General features: G+C 35.3%; 1 protein-coding gene across 7 annotated transcripts in view; it reads right to left on the minus strand.

The window, feature by feature from the left end:
* The window catches only part of TMEM232 (transmembrane protein 232), a 197,443-nt gene extending 182,180 nt beyond the window's left edge, over nt 1–15,263 (minus strand). For 2 of the 7 annotated variants that reach the window (XR_012505572.1, XR_012505573.1), the window contains exons 1-3: nt 14,935–15,263; nt 13,618–13,706; nt 782–869 (exon numbers count right to left, since the gene is read on the minus strand). Coding sequence is in view for 5 of the 7 variants with exons in the window: in XM_074360449.1 (XP_074216550.1) it covers nt 782–852 (71 nt within the window). In the remaining 2 variants the exon portion in view is untranslated. Of the gene's footprint in view, nt 1–781; nt 870–13,617 lie in introns of all 7 variants that reach the window. The other 5 variants (XM_074360449.1, XM_074360447.1, XM_074360450.1 and 2 more) reach the window with 5 other exon arrangements.
* Nucleotides 15,264–19,094: the final 3,831 nt, after the last annotated feature.

Genomic DNA, 19,094 nt, shown 5'->3' on the forward strand with positions numbered 1-19,094 from the left:
AATATAATTTTACATTGTTTAATATTAAAGTAGAAAAAATTAAGGATATGATATATACCACAATTATTGTAGTTGGGAGGATGTGGTCAAAGAGCTTCAAGTTTCTCTGCTCATCTATTCTTTTTTTTTAATAGATATATATATTTTTTTGAAGTATAGTAGTCAGTTTACAATGTTGTGTCAGTTTCTAGTGTACAGCATAATGCTTCAGTCATACATGATCTATTCTTTATTAAAGAGAAATAATTGAAACAAACATGTCAACATGTAAGTTTTATTATGTATTCTATTACGTTTTTCATTTTTAAGTTCTTAAAAATTTCTCAAAATCACATTCAATACTTAAATTATCAACAAATTTTAATCCAGTAACTTCATTTCAGAAACTTTATCCCAAGTAAATAATTTGAAATGCAGAAAAACATTCTATCATTGCTAAATCCGAAACAGCAAAGGGCTAAGAAATAACTAAAATGCTTCACATTGCAGAAGTTATTAAATACTTTTTCTTATACATTTCATGGATTATCATGGCAACCTAAAAGGCCTTGAAGTTACAGAAAAACGCCTAATTTAAAGAAAAAACAATTCAAGATTTAAAAAATATATGATTACAAACAATGAAGCCATTTATTTAAAAAATAGTAAACCTTCACATTCTTATCCTTAGTTACAGAACTATGAGTGATTTTTTTTCACTGTTCACAATTTTCTGCCCTTTCTAAATTCTACAATATATAAGGTGCACTACTTTAATAATATAAAATTTTTTCAAACTTACTTTGATTTTTCATGGTAAGAGGAAGGTATTACTCCAGATTTATTCATCACAGGTGATTTGTTAACAGGCATATTCCCAGATCATAAACCTGAAGAGAAATATTATATTTTATATTAAAATACAAATGTACTCAGTGTCAAATAATATATTTCATATGAATTCATGTTTATGGGGAAAAGGGTGGCAATAAGGAAAATCAGGCTTAAGGATAAAATTACATTACAAAAGAATTTAAATTTAGATTTAGATTCAAACTGTCAGACCTAGGAGTCCAACCCAACTTGGAATTGAAAACCCCTCTTCTTTCTACTATAGTACTATTATAAACTTATCCTTTTGTATCATATTCACTCTTTGTAATACTTTAGCAGTTTTATCAGCAAAACTATTTGAAGAATAGCATAGCATATTAATTAAGAGGATACAACCAGACTGATTTACTTAACTGTGCTTGTTTCCTCACCTGCACAATGGGAATAGTACCTCCTTATTAGAGTTGTTATAAGAAATAAACAGGTCAAAATACATAGATTGCTTAGACTAGAGCCTGGAATAGAGGAAACTATGTAAGTACTTACCATCATTATTAGGTTACTATGCTTTCTGGTTTTATATTTTTTTTATGGGTGGCAGGAATATGAGATTTTTTTTTTTAATTTCTGTATTTTTACTTTAATTTTTATATAGTTTTTCAAGGTTTCTTTCCATTTACAGTTAATGCAAAATATTGGCTGTATTCCTCAGGCTGTGCAATACATCCTTGAGACTATCTTATACCCAGGGTCTGCAATAGTTTCCCACTCCCCCACTCCCTACGTTATCCCTAACCCCTCTCCCCACTGGTAACCACTAGTTTTTTTCTCTGTATCTGTGAGTCTGCTTCTTTCTTCGTCATATTCACTAGTTTGTTGTATTTTTTAAATTCCACATAAGTGATATCATTCAGTATTTATCTTTTTCTAATTTATAATTTCACTTAACATAATGCCTTCCAAGTCCCTCCATATTGCTGCAAATGACAAAGTTTTGTTCTTTTTTATGGCTGAGTAGTATTCCTGTGTGTGTGTGTGTGTGTGTGTGTGTGTGTGTGTGTGTGTGTGTGTGTGTGTGCGCGCGCACACACCATATCTTCTTTATCCATTCATCTATTGATGGGCACTTGGGTTGCTTCCGTGTCTTGGCAATTGTAAATAATGCTGCAATGAACACTAAGGTGCATGTATCTTTTCAAACAGTGTTTTTAATTTTTTCAAATATATACCCAGGAGTAGAACTGCTAGATCATATGATATCTCTATTCTTAGGTTTTTGAGAAACTTCCATACTGTTTTCCACAGTGGCTGCAGCAACTTACAGGCAGCCAACAGTGTACAAAGGTTCCCTTTTCTCCACATCCTTGCCAACATTTGTTGTGTTCCTTTTGATGATGGCCATTCTGACAGGTGTGAAGTGGTATCTCACTGATTTTGATTTGCACTTCCCTTATGACTAATGATTTCGAGCATCTTTTCATGTGCCTGTGTGGCCATCTGCATTTCCCCTAAAAAAGTCTACCTCAACATAACAAAGGCCATATATGACAAATCCACAGCTAACATCATATTCAATGGTGAAAAGCTAAAAGCATTACCTCTAAGATGAGGAACAAAACAAGAATGCCCATTCTCGCCAATTTTGTTCAACATAGTTTTGAAATCCTAGCCACAGCAATCAGAGAAAAAAAAATAAAATGAATCCAAACTGGAAAGAAGTAAAACTTTTACTGTTTTTAGATGACATGAAACTATACACAGAAAATCCTCAAGATTGCACCAGAAAACTACTAGAGCTCATCAATGAATTTGGTAAAGTTGCAGGATACAAAATTAATACACAGAAATCTGTTGCATTTCTGTACACTAACTACAAACAATCAGACAGAGAAATTAAGGAAACAACCCATTTACCATCCCATCAAAAAGAATAAAATACCTTGGATTAAATCTTTCTAAAGAGGCAAAAACCTGTTCTCTGAAAACTCTGAAACACTGATAAAAGAAACTTAAGATGACACAAATGGAAATACATACTGTGTTCTTGGATTGGGGAAGAATCCATATTGTTAAAATAACCATACTACCCAAGGCATCTACAGATTCATTGCAATCCCTAACAAAATACCAATGGCATTGTGCACAGAACTAGAGCAAATGATTTTAAAATCATGTGTATGGAAACACAAAAGACCCAGAACAGCCAAAAACAACCTTGAGAAAGAAGAACTGAATTGAAGGAATCAAACTCCCTGACTTCAGATCATACTACAAAGCTACAGTAATCAAAACAGTATGGTACTGGAACAAAAACAAACACATCGATCAGTGGAACAGAACAAATAGCCCAGAAATAAACCCACACGCTTTTGATCAATTAATCTATGACAATGAAGACAGAAATATACAATGAAGAAAAGACAGTCTCTTCAATAAGTTGTGCTGGGAAAACTAAACCACTACATGTAAAAGAATGAAATCAGAACATTCTCTAACATCATGTAAAAAATAAACTCAAAATGGACTAAAGACCTGAATGTAATACCAGATATTATAAAACTCCTAGAGGAAAACGTACACAAAACACTTTGACATAAATCAGGGCAACATGTTTTTGGATCCATCTCCTAAAGCAAGGGAAATAAAAGCAAAAATAAACAAATGGGACCTAACTAAATGTAAAAGCTTTCCTGAACAGCACAGGAAACCATCAACAAAATGAAAAGACAAACTACTGAATGGGACAAAATAATTGCAAATAGTTTGACCGATAAAGGATAAATATCCAACATATATAAACACCTCATACAACTCATCAAAAAAACAAAACCCGATTAAAAAATGGGCGATAGACTTTTTTTCTATGCTTTGTTTTTTAAAGTGACTTGTAAATTTCTTTTTATGTCTCCTGTCTTTTTGTTATTTAGATTGTTTTCTCTGCTTGCCTTCACATCCAGATTTATTTCCCTCTTAAAGTATATCTGAGCATACTTTACACATGTATGGCAAAAACTAGGACATACTATTTGTGTTTAGTAGTCAAACACAAACTAAAGTAATGAAATGGGAAGTCAGATTTATATTGAATTATTCTGCATTTCATTTGTAAGATAGCTAATTTTTAAAACTGATCATTGCATCACTCAAGTTTCTGGCAGGAAACAGATGGCACCCTCAAATGGGTAACTGAACAGACTTTCCAAAGATGTGGTCAGATTTATTCAAGTAAAAAATAATAATAATAAATTAAAAAAAAAAAAAAACAACCCAAGATGGTGCTGCCATTCTCAAGCGCTGGCAAGAAGAGGGTGAACTGTTACCACTCTCAGGACTGAAGGGAAGAGGGACCCAGAAAGAACAGAGAAGTGGTGCTTAATAAGCATCTTCAGCCTTTGGTGGAGAGATGCAACTGATCTGAGGCTGCCTGCTAAGAAGGAGCCCAGAAAATAGGAAATGTGATCTCACGCTCCTCCTGCACTCAACTCCAATTATCTATCTGTGCTTCCCATTAGCTAAATCAAACTAGAAGGACATAAGATGCAAGGCAGAATGGAGAAGGATGGAAGGAGGATCTGGAGGGACAATAGGAAAATATCCAGCAAAATGGATTATCAACACAAAACGTCATTATCTTTTGCTATTAGTTATAGCAAAGTCTGCTTCTAATAATCTATATCCTTTAGAATACAGAGCAAACGTATTAAGGCAGCAGCTGTAATGAGCTATAAACAGGGCTGTCGTTCAGAGTTGCCCTAATTTTAATATAAAATACAAGTTATTTCCAAGTAGGATTAATATATTCAGGAGTTCATTTTTTTTTTAACAGTTAACATCATCACATTGGATATTTCCACCTTAAAAGGCACTTAGGAAAATGACTACAAACAATTATTAATGGATGCATGATAAAGTACATGGAAGCACAGAATAATAAAGAAGTAGAAATATTCAAGAGTTAATCTGATAAATCTATTAACAAATGTTGCAAATTTGACAAGTATTTATTGTGAATCAGACAAAATTATGAAGATACATGTTTAAGCAGGCTAGGTAGACAAAGTCTGCAAAAGACCAAAGGAACCCCATCACTCATAAAACATTATGTATTTCAGAATGGAGCTTGGAAATAAAATTCGAGTCAGACATACTCTTGAGATAAATTAATTTAAAATGTTTAATGTCAGATGAATAGAAAGGAAAAAGCACAGGCCACCCAGAGAGAAAAATAATAGAAGAGAAGGAGAATTAAAGGCAAATTGGTCTTTATATGTTTGTGTTAGTTATACTGGCCTAGAGCTTTTAGCTGTTTCCTGATATGTGACACAAGACTGACAACAATTATTCCTATTTTTTTTTATTGCAAGAGGTTAGAGACTATTTTAGAAATTCTCTCTTGATCACTGAACCTACTATCCAAAGATTCCTCACATCTGTGGGTAAAAGTGGTAGGTATTTGCACCATCTGCTCAACATGCAAGTTCCATAACACCCTGCTGATGAGACTTCCCCAGGATGGATGGGTAGAAAATGTCAAACTGCTGTAAAAGACAAGCTTACTCTGGATTTCTGGCTTATTTTGGTAGTAACAGTGCTTAAGCAACACTAGTTTATGAACCACTATTTGAATATTATTGGGATATACCAGAGAGACAATACAACTCCCTAATGTATTTTTAGTTAGGATTGCTTTTGGCTAAGAGTAAAAGAAACAGTAGCCAAATAATCTAAAGTTTCCAGAAAAAAGAGATCAATGTCTTCAGAAATGTCTCCCACAGAGATGCTGGAATTAAACCCTTAGTCGGGTAAATAAAGGAAGTAAGATTTAAAACAACTTCCTTTCTCCCCTCAAAAAAAACCTCAAAAAAATAGAATCTCAAAGTGTTACCAACTTTCACAAAATGTTTAGTCTTTTCATAAGAATATTCTTCATCAAATTCTCAGTACAGTCCAAAACCTGAAGTTATCCTCAAGGAATTGGTTACTACTAACACTGTAGGCGCAGCAGGGAGTTTTGCATTGTATTAATATAACTAGAGTCACGCATATTAATCATTAGTCAAGTTAATTTTCAGCTTTCTATACACTATTTGATAAAGTTTTTTTGAACCAGTTATCAAAACCTGCAAGAGGAATCATTTGTACCATTTTTATGCGTCCTCAGAACAGTCACATATAGTGATTTGACTAGTGAATTGTACAGAAAGAGGCAAACAGTGGCTTATCTCATGCTCTTCAGTAACCGTATGAGACAGGCTGGGACCTGGGACCCTATACTGGAGTGCCTGCACCTGGACAAACCAAGTCTCCTCGAGCAACAGAATACGGAGAAACTACAAGGGACTAAAAATAACTGCAAGCACCCACAGCTGGGGCACTTATGAACCGTAAGATACAAAAGGCCACAAATCAACTGCCATTTCTGGGATGCCAAGAGCAAAGGCAAGGTTCTGTGCATGACACCTGTGCGTAGCACCACCTGGGGGTGTGCAGACCACCTAAGCCACCCCTCTGCTCTGACCTACGGATCTGCCCCTATCCTCACCCCATTTAAGGAACCATCCCGCCCTCCTTGGGTAATGAGCAAGGATACCTGTTTCTTGTTTTTGCTCCCTAGTGCTGCCTGAATTCTTCCCCTGGCCTCTTATCAATTTCTATTGATTAGAGTCCAAGGACCAGAGCCAGTAACACAAAGACCACTTTAAAACAGGAATAGAAAATTAACATGAAGCCAAAGCTTTTCATTTTTCTCCTATCAAATACAAAATTCATTTTTTTTACTCTGCTGGGAAATCACAACAATTAAATGTAAAGAGATTAAAGTAGACTTGTTAAATTAGATTATTTCACATTGACATCATTGTCAAGAAATAGTCATCATTTTCCCTGAATCAGCAAAAGGTGATGCAAATATAAAAATAAGCTGTTTTATAAGTTAAATAGATCTTTAAGATTTAAATATCCTTTTATTCTTTATAGTACCCAAAAATGCAGGGTACTGACTGAATTTGTGGATTGAAATGGACACAAAATCTTAAGTAAATAAAACTGATCTTAAAGACTGGATACTCTCTTTTATAAAGTCTCCCCTCAAATTCTGAAATAAAAGGCAAAATTTTTCATTATTTTTGACATCAGCTATTTCTAAGATCCGGCTCTTCGTTTGCTCTAATTTCTTGGCACACACAGCATCCCACTATAGAGTATGGTCTGCAATAACTCACATTTTCTCTATCACCTTAACAGAGATCATTTACAATAATTTAAATAGATTCCAAAGATTTACCTTGCATATTTATCTGAAGTGGGAAAATAAACAGCTTGATGTTACCTTATACTTCTATCAGACACGATTTTTATATTAAATGTTATTTACCCTCAAATTTATCCCAGTGCACAAAACAGTATCTGGGATCTAGTTTCTGTTACCTCAACTCTGAGATAATCTTTCTAAGGCTGACAATGATCTCCAGGTGGGCAATTCTTGATCCCTCTAGTTACTGACTCTGTCTACCATCCCTTCTAGAAATAAATGTCTTTCTCATTAATCACGACACTCCTCCCTTGGCTTGTCTCCCTGCCTCTGTGAAGTCCCCCATCAGACTCCTGTGTGGTATACGGGTTAAGTGTACAAAGGCAGGAATCAACAGCTTACTGTAAATTCTGGCTCCAGCACACATTACATCTACATCATTGTGCAAATTAATTTCCAGATGCCTCAGTATACTCATCTATAAATATAAAGGTATCTCCTGTTAGTGAGTTCTTATTACCCAAGTGGAGAATATAACTCATCACTATTTGTTCTTTGTGTAATACTCTTAACTAATCACACAAATGCATTAAGTAATGAACACTTTTGATATAAATATACCATGTAATTAATGCATCACAGTGTATGGATAGAATTGATCATTGTTAAATCTCGGTTAAAAGTAAGTGGGGATTTATCTACTAGCCTTCCAACTTTCCTGCATGATTGAAGTTTTTACAATAAAATGTATTAAAGTATTGATTCACAATTACAGATTTAATCAATTTTCTCAGCATTTAACTAAAAATCACAAGACCACCATACATAATATCGATATAGTATATGATATATATCAGGTTTCTCTAAGTGGTAATAGACCAAAAAAAGACATAATATCTAATTTTACAAAATGAAAAGAATAACCTGAACACTTAAACAAAAACTGCTTTTAAAATGGCTAATACAATTATTTAGTTTGTTATTTTCTTTTATTCTTATGTTCATTCTTTCCCCCCAGGTTACCTTTCTAAGGTATTCCATAATGTTACTATCTTAAATTCTTTTAGAGTTTCAACAATCTTATCAGATCCTAAACAAAAAGGGATAAATTTTTACAAAATCCAAGGTTACAGGATCTGGGTCAGTACAGGAAAATAAATTTGTAGGGAAATCTCACCTATTAACATAGCTGCAAAAATTCTAAATAAAACATAAGGAAACCAAATCCAACAATACCAATAAAAATAATTCTTTATAACTTAGAAAGGTTAGCCTCAGAAGAGCAAAGATAATTTAATACTATAAAATCTATTATTATAGAGCATAACACTGATGGATTTAAAGCAAAAAAGTAGAAAATATTTTACACATGCCAAAGAATAATTCAGTTAAACTCAGTTTCCATTCATGATTATAAAAATGAACAAAAATTCTACAAGCTAGGATTAGTAGTTTACTCAATTTAAGTACCTAGGAGAAAGGAAAAGAAATGTGATAATTAACAAGCAAAATTTAGATTTATCTGAAAAGCCAGTAACAATGTAAGGATATCCATATTATTGCCACTATCCAAGATTCTGTAGGTAAACCTAGCCAACAAAAATATTTTAAAAAAAGGAAAAAAGGGACAGTATGTTTATTTGAAAAATATCTACATAAAAATCTCAGAAGAATCTGCACATACAAAATATGTATTACATTCAACTACAAGTTTTATGAATAAACAATACAGCAAAATTAGTGACATGGGTTTCAATTCCAGAAAAGATGACTAACATAGGCTTTGGGTCCTGTCTTTAAAAGCAGCTTTGTAGAGCTAAGAAGGAAACTTGAAATCCAAGAAATTATAAGGCAAGACACTATGAGCTAAGCTCCCGTGGGAAAGGAAAGGCTGTTATGCATTGGTGTGCATATGGGTAGAGAAAGAGGTAGCTAACCAGTGTGGCTCTGAGAAAATCAATTAGTAAAAAGTAGTTTGAGTTATGCCTTCTTAACTATAAGTCAAGGAGGCAACAAAAAGAAAATTAGCAAAGGTACAGAAGCTTTAAACAATATAATATGATGGACACAAAGAATTCTGCATTCAACCAGAAAACTGCATTTTTCTCAAGCACCAAGTATGATTTCTAGAAATTCTAGACTGAAGTAAGTCTTCAATTACAAACAGTAGGTAATCTACATGAGTAGATTATAGTCCTGACATCAAAACAGTTAAATTAGAGAACTATAAAAAAATAAATTAACATTCCATACACTGGGAAATAAAAAAACCTAATACTAAGTCAACTGTGGATCAAAAAAGAAATAATGATAGAATTTCACAAATATTTAAAACTAAATGATAGTAAAGACATACCTATAAAAACTCATGAGGTGCAACAAAAGCACTTCAGAGGAAATGTTAAACCCTTATATCTAACAAACAAAAGCTAAAATTAATTAGCTAACGTAAGATAAAAGAAAAGTATCAGCCATACTCCCAAAAAACCGGAAGTAAAGAGAATTTTTAAGAACAGAAATTAATGATATGCAGAATAAAATGTGAGAAGGGAAATCAACAAAGCCAATATGCTCAAAATTATTAAACTTCAAAAAATTCAAATTAGAACCACAATTAAATTCTATTTCACTGTAACTAGTATGGCTAACATTTTCTTAAAAACTGACAGTACCAGCTTTTGTAAGGTGTGAAGCAATGGAACATTTATAAGTTACAGAAAGGAGTGAAAATAAGATATAGCCACTTTGGAAATCTACTTGCACCTTAGGAAGTTAATCATATACCTGTCTCTCGACCCAGAAATTTCATTCCAAAAGAAACAAAAACAGTATTTCAAAAGGACATGTACAAGAATGTTTACAGTAATCGTTATTCATAATAGTCCCAAGCTGGAAACAACCCAAACATCCATCAGTATGAGAATGAATAGACAAATTGTGTTATGTTTATATAACAGGATTCTTGTCAGTAATTAAAAAGCAAACTAACGCTACATGCAACAAAAATAATACATTGAGTGAAAAATATTATGCTGAATGAAAGAAGCCAAACACAAAGGGGAACATACTACACAATTCCATATACAGGAAGTTAAGGAACAGGCAAAACTATTACATGATGAAGACTATGGTGGGGCAGGGCTAGAGTAGGGATTACAATGGAAATGTTAAATTCTGGGGTTGGTAACGTGGGTGCATGTATGTATCAAAACTCAAGGTAGCAGACTGCATTTTCAAAATGGTACAGTATCTCCCATACAGTATATCATTCTGCAATGTGACCTTGTCACTCCTCACAAGAGATGGAACCTAATTCACTCTCCCCATGAATCTGGGCTTAATTAAGGGACTTGCTTGATTAACAGAGTATGGCAGAAGTAATACAAAGCTAAGCCATGAAAAAAAAAAAAGCCTCGCAGTCTCCTGAAGTCTCCTGGAATGTTCTCTCAGAGTCCAGCCACCATGCTAAAGGCCAGCATCGCACGGAAAGCCACGTGTAAGTGCTTGGGTTAATAGCTCTACCTGACCACCCAGCCAGGCTTCCTAGTGACACCAAACAGCAACTGCCAGCAATGGAAGTGAGCTATTTTGGATGTTCAACCCAGTCATGGCTGCAGAAGACTAGAGCCTCAGCTGACATCTAATTGAAATCACAATCGAGAACACCAGTAATTACCCAGCTGTGTACAATCAACTCCACAACCACAACCAACCCCAATAAAAATAAGATTAAGAGAATATATTGTATTAGAATTAGATTTAGTGACATAACAGAACTAAAAATGACAGCAGCTCAGACAAGATAAACCTTTTTTTTTAAAACATCAGAAATACACGTCTAAGTCCAAAACTAGACAATTTAGTTTATTTGTCACCTTCAATCATAAAAAAAACTAAGGCTCCATGTAAATCACCCTTTCATGGTTGTTGTCAGGCCTTACCCTGCTGCAGGCTGTTTACCAGCTCAACCAGCATCAAAGCACTGGGGAGGCACTATTGGTCACTAAATGCTATTGACTCCTTTCTTCAAAGCAGCTGTTAAGTCTCCTTTTCATCCCTTCCTCCATTCTCCTAAATCAGGACACCGTTACTTTTTCCCTAGATTAATACAGTGACTTCTTATCTTCCAGTCTCCAGCTCTCTCTCCCTCTACTCTGCTCTCACCTTTTACATGACTGCCTAAGTAACCACTCCAAACATACATTTCCCGATGATTTCATTCTTCCCCCAGCCCCACTGCTGTCGAACACAAACACAGGGAGGCCAAACAAACCAAAAACTTCGGAGGAGCGTGGAGCAGAGAAGGGTTTATTGCAAAGGCCTTAAGGGGAAGGAGCAGCTCGTCTGAAAAGGCTGAACTCCCCTAAATAGTAATTGCTTGCATCTGCTCTCTGGGACTCAGAGAAGGTCCAGGAGACTCAAAGCTTTTTACCTACAAACAAGAAATGGGGGACACAGAAAGGCTTTTTTGTACTCAGGAGGGTCCCACAGGGTCCTGCTTAGTTTCAGCATGAGGGCAAAGGTGAGGAAATATAAAGCCATGCCCCTTTTGGAAAAAGTTAAAAGACTAAAGATGTTTAGTTTGTAAAAGACAAGTATGGGCGATGGGGTATCATTAATGCATCTTAAGTATGAAATCTTTATACGTATTTTTAAGAACTCCTCTCCCATTTGGGTTGTACTTCTTTAATCTGAGGAGAGATGTATACATTTTTTTTCCCTTTCTTTCTTCCCTGAATTTCTCCAAGGCAGAAAGCTGGAACTGCCTGCAATCACTGGCTTTTTCCTGACTTAAAAAGACAACAAACAAACAAACAAAAAGTTCATTGAAGAAATGAGCCTGGGCGCCCTGTAGAGAGGACTCAAACTCCTGGGATTGTGGAAGTGTCACTGGAAAGAGACCCACACCTGTACAGGGGCTAACCTACTTTCTTTTCCACAGCATGATCAGTTCATCAATGCCCACAGCTCTACTGGTTTAACAGAAACTAAAGGTGAGGGCCACTTTTAAGCAAAACCGCGGAACCAGTGCAAGCCAGAAAGGCCTAAGACAGCAGCAATCAACTGACCTGAACGAGTTCCAGCCTGACCAGGAGGGCAGCACCTGCCCAAATGAGACCCAAACCAACTGAAAGTTGCCTTTGTCTCATTACCGTGCTAAGTCTCCTCCCAGAGGAGGCACTTGCACTTTGATTGGCACAATTAATGCCACATGCAAAGGGGGCCCAAAAGCTTGCGCATGCGCCGGGGCTGCTTCTGCAACTCACCAAAGGTAGGCCAAAACAGAGGGGACCATATAGATACAAAATGTGTCCTAATGCCCCGCAGTGCCCCTCCAGTGCTTTGTTGATACAGAAGCACCCAAGACCTTTGTATAAGCCCAGGACAGAGGCAGGCCTAATCAAAACTAAGACTGAATATTCAACCAGCCAAGCAGAGCAAAGGCTTGGAGGGTACATAGTCAATTTAAAGTAAGTAGAGTATTTTCTGCACATGTAAGTCCATCAACTATGACTCATAACTACTTCATGTTTTTAACTTTGTAGCAGAAAACCAAGTAATGGATATTTTTCCAAAATCATAAATGTAAATATAATCCATAATTAATATGAAATAGCAATATTCAAAATACTGAAAACTGCAGTGTTTAAAGTATTCACCTATGATTTAGAAAGCCCAGGACAATGAAAAGTCCCACTAGAGTTTAAATATGAACTATTTCCATTCATTTCGTATTAATCACTTATTTAGTCAGGAAAATTGCAATCAGCTGATACTTAAATGGTAGTTTTGTTCTGACTTGGTTAGGTATCTTAAATCTCTTTTACTCACTGAATCGATTTCAATCTAAAATGGAACCAGAGAATCTCACACTTGCCCTCAGGAAAACAAAACCTAAGAACTCCAAAACTGATTTCCTATAAATGTCTGACTTACAGAAATCCGGGATTTATCTCCTGACCAGTAAGTATCTACCAGGAATCTCTTCCCATCCTTAAGTCAGTGAACTTACTGACCAGACTCTGGCTGGACTTCTCCCTCTTTGGACCTCCTCTGCTTAAATACAGCCCACCCCAAACCCTCAACGGACTCACCTGTGGCTTGCTGTGGTTTGTTTCCCAAACTGCAATTCCTCTGCTATTCCCAAATAAATTCAATTTCTGATAATTCCAGCTTGCCTCAGTTTACCTCTTTATTTAGTTTTGACACCCACCATAGGAAGCCATTTGGCTTTGATGCAAACTACTCATGTGATGAATGGTTTGTGAAGGAATTGCAGAAATGGATGTAATTGTCCATGAATTCTTTTATTGGATTTCTCTTATGTGCCAGTGCTTTATGTTTACAATACTCAACAGAAAATATGGCCTGGCATACAGCAGGTGCTCAATGAAAGTTTTTTATTATTAAAAAAATACAGTATGAAATAAACTATATACACAAATACACATACATATGAACTAGAAATAAAAGGGGGTTTTTTTTGTTTGTTTTTTTTTTTTTTTTTTTTTTACTGTTTTTGACCATTTTCAACACTACCAAATGGTACTCACACTGTTCATTTTAAGCAGCTGTCATTTAGGAAATTCAATTTGGTTCAGTTTTCACAAAAATAAAAGTTCCAATGATGTTTGAGGTCCCCCTGTTTGCGAGACACAAAGACAAAATACGGTCTCTTAAAAAATCTAGAGAAAAAGGACTGGCCTGTAAAACAACATTATAGTATTTCAAGACAGTGAACTCCAATACAGGACTCCAGGTGATATGCGGGGAGGTGCCCAAGAAAAATATTTCATCAAAAAAGACAGTCTATAAATAAATGTATGACAGCATCTAGCAAATAATCAAATTTAAATTTAAGTATGAATTAGACACATTCCATATCTATCTTGCATAGACCCAGAATTTTGTGTAAGTTTTTAATATTAATCCCTAGTATTTTTTTTTAAGCTCCAGTAAAAACAAGGTTGGAAAGGTATACTTTAAAAGAATTTCTGAGAACGAGACAATATTAAAATTATAATAAGCCTTCGTGTAGATAACACACACCAGGGAATACAAGATTTAGACCGCTACCTTAAGGAAGGAGCAAAGGTTAGTTGATCAAAGACAACTAAAAAGATAGAATCCATTCAGCTATATTGTTCAGATAAGGTAAATAAGGGAATCCCACCATCGCCTTACCCACTCCTAGAAACTTTTCCTGATAGGTAACTTGTACCCTTTTCTCAAGATTAATTGTTTTAAAAATGCTTTTATTTCACACCCTCAAGGACCCTCCCCTGCCCCCGCCCCCGCCGCCACCCCCACACTTCTCCAAAAGTTTTTGAAGTACAAATGAGTCTGCGGGGCCAGGGGCAGGAGGGTGGAGAAGGGGCAGAGAAGGGAGCCGCAATTTCACCAAGTATAGAAGGACTTGAAAACGATCCAGCGAGGCAAGCGGCATACTGAATTAAGGAATTACGGGTTACCCGAGAAAACAAGAAAGCCCTAGCCCAGAAGAAAATAAAAGAATTCTCCTACTGATAGCAATGAGAAAGTTCCCCCACCTCTTTTAGTCTCTCAAGCAAAATGCTAGTTCCCTACCGAATAAAACTGGTGGCTGATCCCGCACCTTCTCCCTCATGCCCCTGCAGGAGTGTTTCCACGAGACCGCCTAGATTCTTAGGAGAAACCTGCATGGCGGGCCTGGGCTCGGGGCGCGAGTAGTAAACGCTTCTTCAAATAGCCAGAGCTACGCAACCCTAAGGTAGACCACTCGGTGCTCCCATTTGTGGGGCTCTGTAGGGCTCCGGGTTGCCCCGGCATGGTGAGTGTGGCAATAACCTCAGCTCTCAAGTCATCAGAAGCAAGACCCAGTAGTCACTCACCGCGGGGCTCGGGTCGCTGCGGACTGGTACTGGTTGCTAAGCACGCTGTGGGCGTGGCCCTAAGGAGCCGGAAGGTTGCTCTCTTTAGAGTCTCCTGACCCGGGCTTAGCCAATCAGGACCTTCCACCTTGCCCTCTCCGCCCTCAACACAGCTGCGTTCACTTTCGAACGAATACAAGTAATAATGTGTGAAAGAACTTTATTAGCTTTAAAATAGTCATAATGCACATGGTTATGATTTGTTTTAAATATTGTGCATACGTTGGATATCCGGCCAGCAGCCGCGGCAAGCGCAGTAGCAGTGCTTCAGTGTCTCCTCAGTGTCTAAATGCCTCCTCCAAAGCCTCGCGCCCCACCACCCTAACGGCGAAATAAAATTTGAATTAAAAATTAAAATGAAACCAGTATGCACGCTATTCAAAGGTACCTATATCTTTTACTCAAATTGCTGTTCTAAAGCCCCTTTGACAAAGAACTCCAGGCCCGCCAGCGTCCCCCACAATTAGGATAACGGATAAACAAAGCATCCAGGGTGTTCTATATGTTCTAACTACAAGGGGGCGAATTTAAACCAAAAAACAATGCGTAATTCTAAAGGATTTAAATTAGGTAATTTTATGGTAGTATCCAATAAAATTACTTAATTTAAATCCTTACAAAATTTGTGTCTACTAACGGGCGAGCAAATTCAAATATTCTACAAATGTTCACAAAGGTTTTACTGAAAGCAGTCCTGATTAAATTCAAAGTTAATACGCAGGGATTGTCCAGGTGAAATAAATTGCCTTAAAAAAATTGAGAACTTCAAAAGAGAATTTAAGTTTGATGAAATGTATCAATCCTGAATTATTTCTATTCATAATAAGCACCAAATAGCCTTTTAATTTTTTTACTACACTTTGATATTTAAAACAGAAATTATTGGTCCAAATGCGTAGAATGTACCAAGAGTGAACTCTAATATAAACTATGGATTAAATTACAACTCTGATTGGAGATGTTCATAATGTGGGAAGCTATCCATTGGGAGGAGGGGTGGGTGTAAATGGGAAATCTCTCTACCCTCCTCTTAATTTTGCTGTGAACCTAGAACTGCTCTAAAAATAGCAATAATAAAGACTTCAAAAATAATTTATTTTTAAATAATAGGGATTTTTTTTAAAAGAAATTACAATATCTGATCCCAGGCTTCTCTGAAACACATCCCTTCTAATCACTAAATTGAGGGTAAGAACAAAAGTGAAATTGAGAGAGACTATCAAAGATATTTCTTAGAAAGCAGATTCTAGAATGTCAACACACATAGAAAGCATTTCAAAAGGACAGAAAATATTAAAAATATTAAAGGATTATTAGGGAGGAAAACCACTGTGATCCAAAAAAGAAAAAAAGACTTGAGACAGCAAATCAAGAGTACCATTATATTTTAAACAAAATGAATATGTAAAGACTGCTGCACTTAAAAATAGCTTGGTGGGCTTCTTTTTTAAAATTTATTTCAAAAGATCTAGGAAAAATGTTAAAACCATAAAAAATACAAACTGTTAAACAGGTAAATCTGAAAGGAATAGAAAGCAGGTTGTTTAAAAAAAAATCATCATAATAAAAACAACAAATCAGTTGATTCTACAAAGCATTTAGAGAAAAAAGTAGCTACCCAAGAATTCTGTAGGGAAGATAACTAAAGGACATTCACAATTCTTCTACTTTACTTACACTGTAAGATTAAACCATTCAAAATAAACCAATCAAAGGACAGATCACTTAGACTTTAATCAAAATTAACTAAAAAAATATTAAAGTTGGAAAGAACTGATGTTGAGCCCTAAAATAAAATGAACCTAAACAATTTAATTTTTCCTTGGCCACAAAATGAAATGGCCAAAAAATATTTCAAAAAAGATGATATATCTATAGTTTAAATAATCCAAGTTAAAATAATGAAGTGTATAGAAAGCAGTGAGACATCTACCAATTTTTACAAAGGAGTATAAAATAAAGATGTTCCACTATTGTGGGCTGGGGGAATTTAGCTAGACCCTCAATTCACACTATACACGAAACAATGGATCTCAACAGATAGAAATATATAACATGTTTTTGGAAGAGAACACACTTAGAGGCATAAATATAGACCTAAGCAAATAGAAAACCATGAATTCTTAGAGAAAATATTTCATAGAACAACAACAAAAAAAAAACTAACCTCTTAGGGTTACCATACAAATTTTATGTGAGGACACTTCAAATCTCAAAGTGTGTGTGTGTGTGTGTGTATGTGTGTGTGTGTGTGTGTGTGTATGTGTGTGTGTGTGTGTGTGTGCATGTCTCTTTGTGTCTGTGTGTGTTTTAGGACAGTGAAGAGGAAGAATGAAATGATTTTAAAGTTCATCTGAAAAAATTAATGGCAGGATAGCAAAAACATTATGAAGAAGACAAGCACAGGAGGGCTTACTACATATTAAAACTTAACTGTGCAAACTGTTTATTGGTCCACATATATACTTTAAAAATAAAATATTTTAAGTATCTTCAGATTCCATCCTTGAAAATGGTAGTTGCATCACAGTACCTAATACAGTGACTGGAACATAGTAGGTGCTTAATAAATAGTGCTGGGTGAATTCTTGAACAGAAGAGGATAGTTTGATTTTATCCTACAAGCTGAATTCATTCAGTGTCAGAATTTCTAAGTAAGGCATTAATATAAATGAATGACCTGCTTGTTCTATATCTTTGTTTAGCAAGTCTTCTCATTCTATGTCAACCCTTAAAAACTGTCAAAATAGTCTATTTTTCACTTATATTTTGACTCAAGTCTAAGTGAATAAAGATTGGACCCAAAGATATTTATTAAACTATTTCATGATTATAAATATTTCTATCATATGATTCCTTTCAAGAAAACTCTCCTTCATATCTATTTACTAAGAAAAGAAGTAAAACAGTTAATCTATATCATTCTATTAATGATTGTATGAAAATGTTTCTAATTATTAATTTTTGATAATTAAAATATATTCTACCTATTGTTATATAATGGTTTAATTTTGGTGATTTTAAAATATCAACACAAATTGTTTGATAATCCTCCCTTCTAAAGATGAAGCCAAATCCCTACCCCTTGAATATTGGGTTGGATTTAGTGACTTACTTATAGAGGATAGAATGTGGTAGGAGTGATAAGGTGTGATTAGGTCATAAAAGACAGCTTGTCTTCATCTTTGCTCTCTCGCTTGGATCATTTGCCCTGTAAGGAGCCAGATGTCTTGCTATGAGAACACTGAAGAAACTCTGTAGAGAAACCCATGTGGCAAAGTGTTGAGATCTCCTGATGACAAACCAGCAAGAATTCCACAATTAGCTGAGCAAGTTATCTTAGAAGTGGATCCTCTAGTCCCAGTCAAGCCCAGCCAAGTCTAAAATGACTGTACCCCAAGTTGAAGTCTTGACTGCAACTTCCTGAGAAACCTTGAGCCAGAACCACTAATCTAGGCCACCCTCAAATTCTTGAACTACAGAAACTATGAGATAATAAATGTTTTAAGCTGCTTGATTTGGGGGTAATTTGTTAGGCCAAAACAGATAACTAATACAAATATTATAGTTACTCTCATAAAACACATGTTGGACATTTTTTTTAAATGTTAGAATTTCATGTTTTAATTTCTGTGTTGTGACTTTCTCAAATTAGTTTGAAACTATACTCTCTGGACCATTTCAGCATCATTCTTTTAGAAAGAGTTTGAAGAACTATAGGATGGCAGGACCTTGATAGTGCTCTAGAGACTATTGATTAAATGCCATGAACAGATTTAGTAATCTACAAAGAACTTTATTGCTGTATCCCATAATTAAATCTATTAACTTTTCTGAAGTAATTTTTCTTCTGAGCCAAAAAAAAAAAACAAAAAAAACCCTATCTTAGAACAATGAAAATGCAAAGTAAACAAACAAACAAAAAACAACTCATGGGAAAACCTACACCCAGACATAACATATATCCTTTTATTGTGTAGCTTTTATTTTTACAAAAGTGAAACGCTGTGCATGTTTTTAATTTAACATGGACATATTCATTTGTCATTTAATATCTATTTTTAATGTAATCTTTAAACATGCTGACTCTAGCTCTTCCCACCTTCTTCACCACTACCACT

The sequence above is a fragment of the Camelus bactrianus genome, chromosome 3 (assembly GCF_048773025.1).
Source record: "Camelus bactrianus isolate YW-2024 breed Bactrian camel chromosome 3, ASM4877302v1, whole genome shotgun sequence".
In the NCBI taxonomy this organism is placed as follows: domain Eukaryota; kingdom Metazoa; phylum Chordata; class Mammalia; order Artiodactyla; family Camelidae; genus Camelus; species Camelus bactrianus.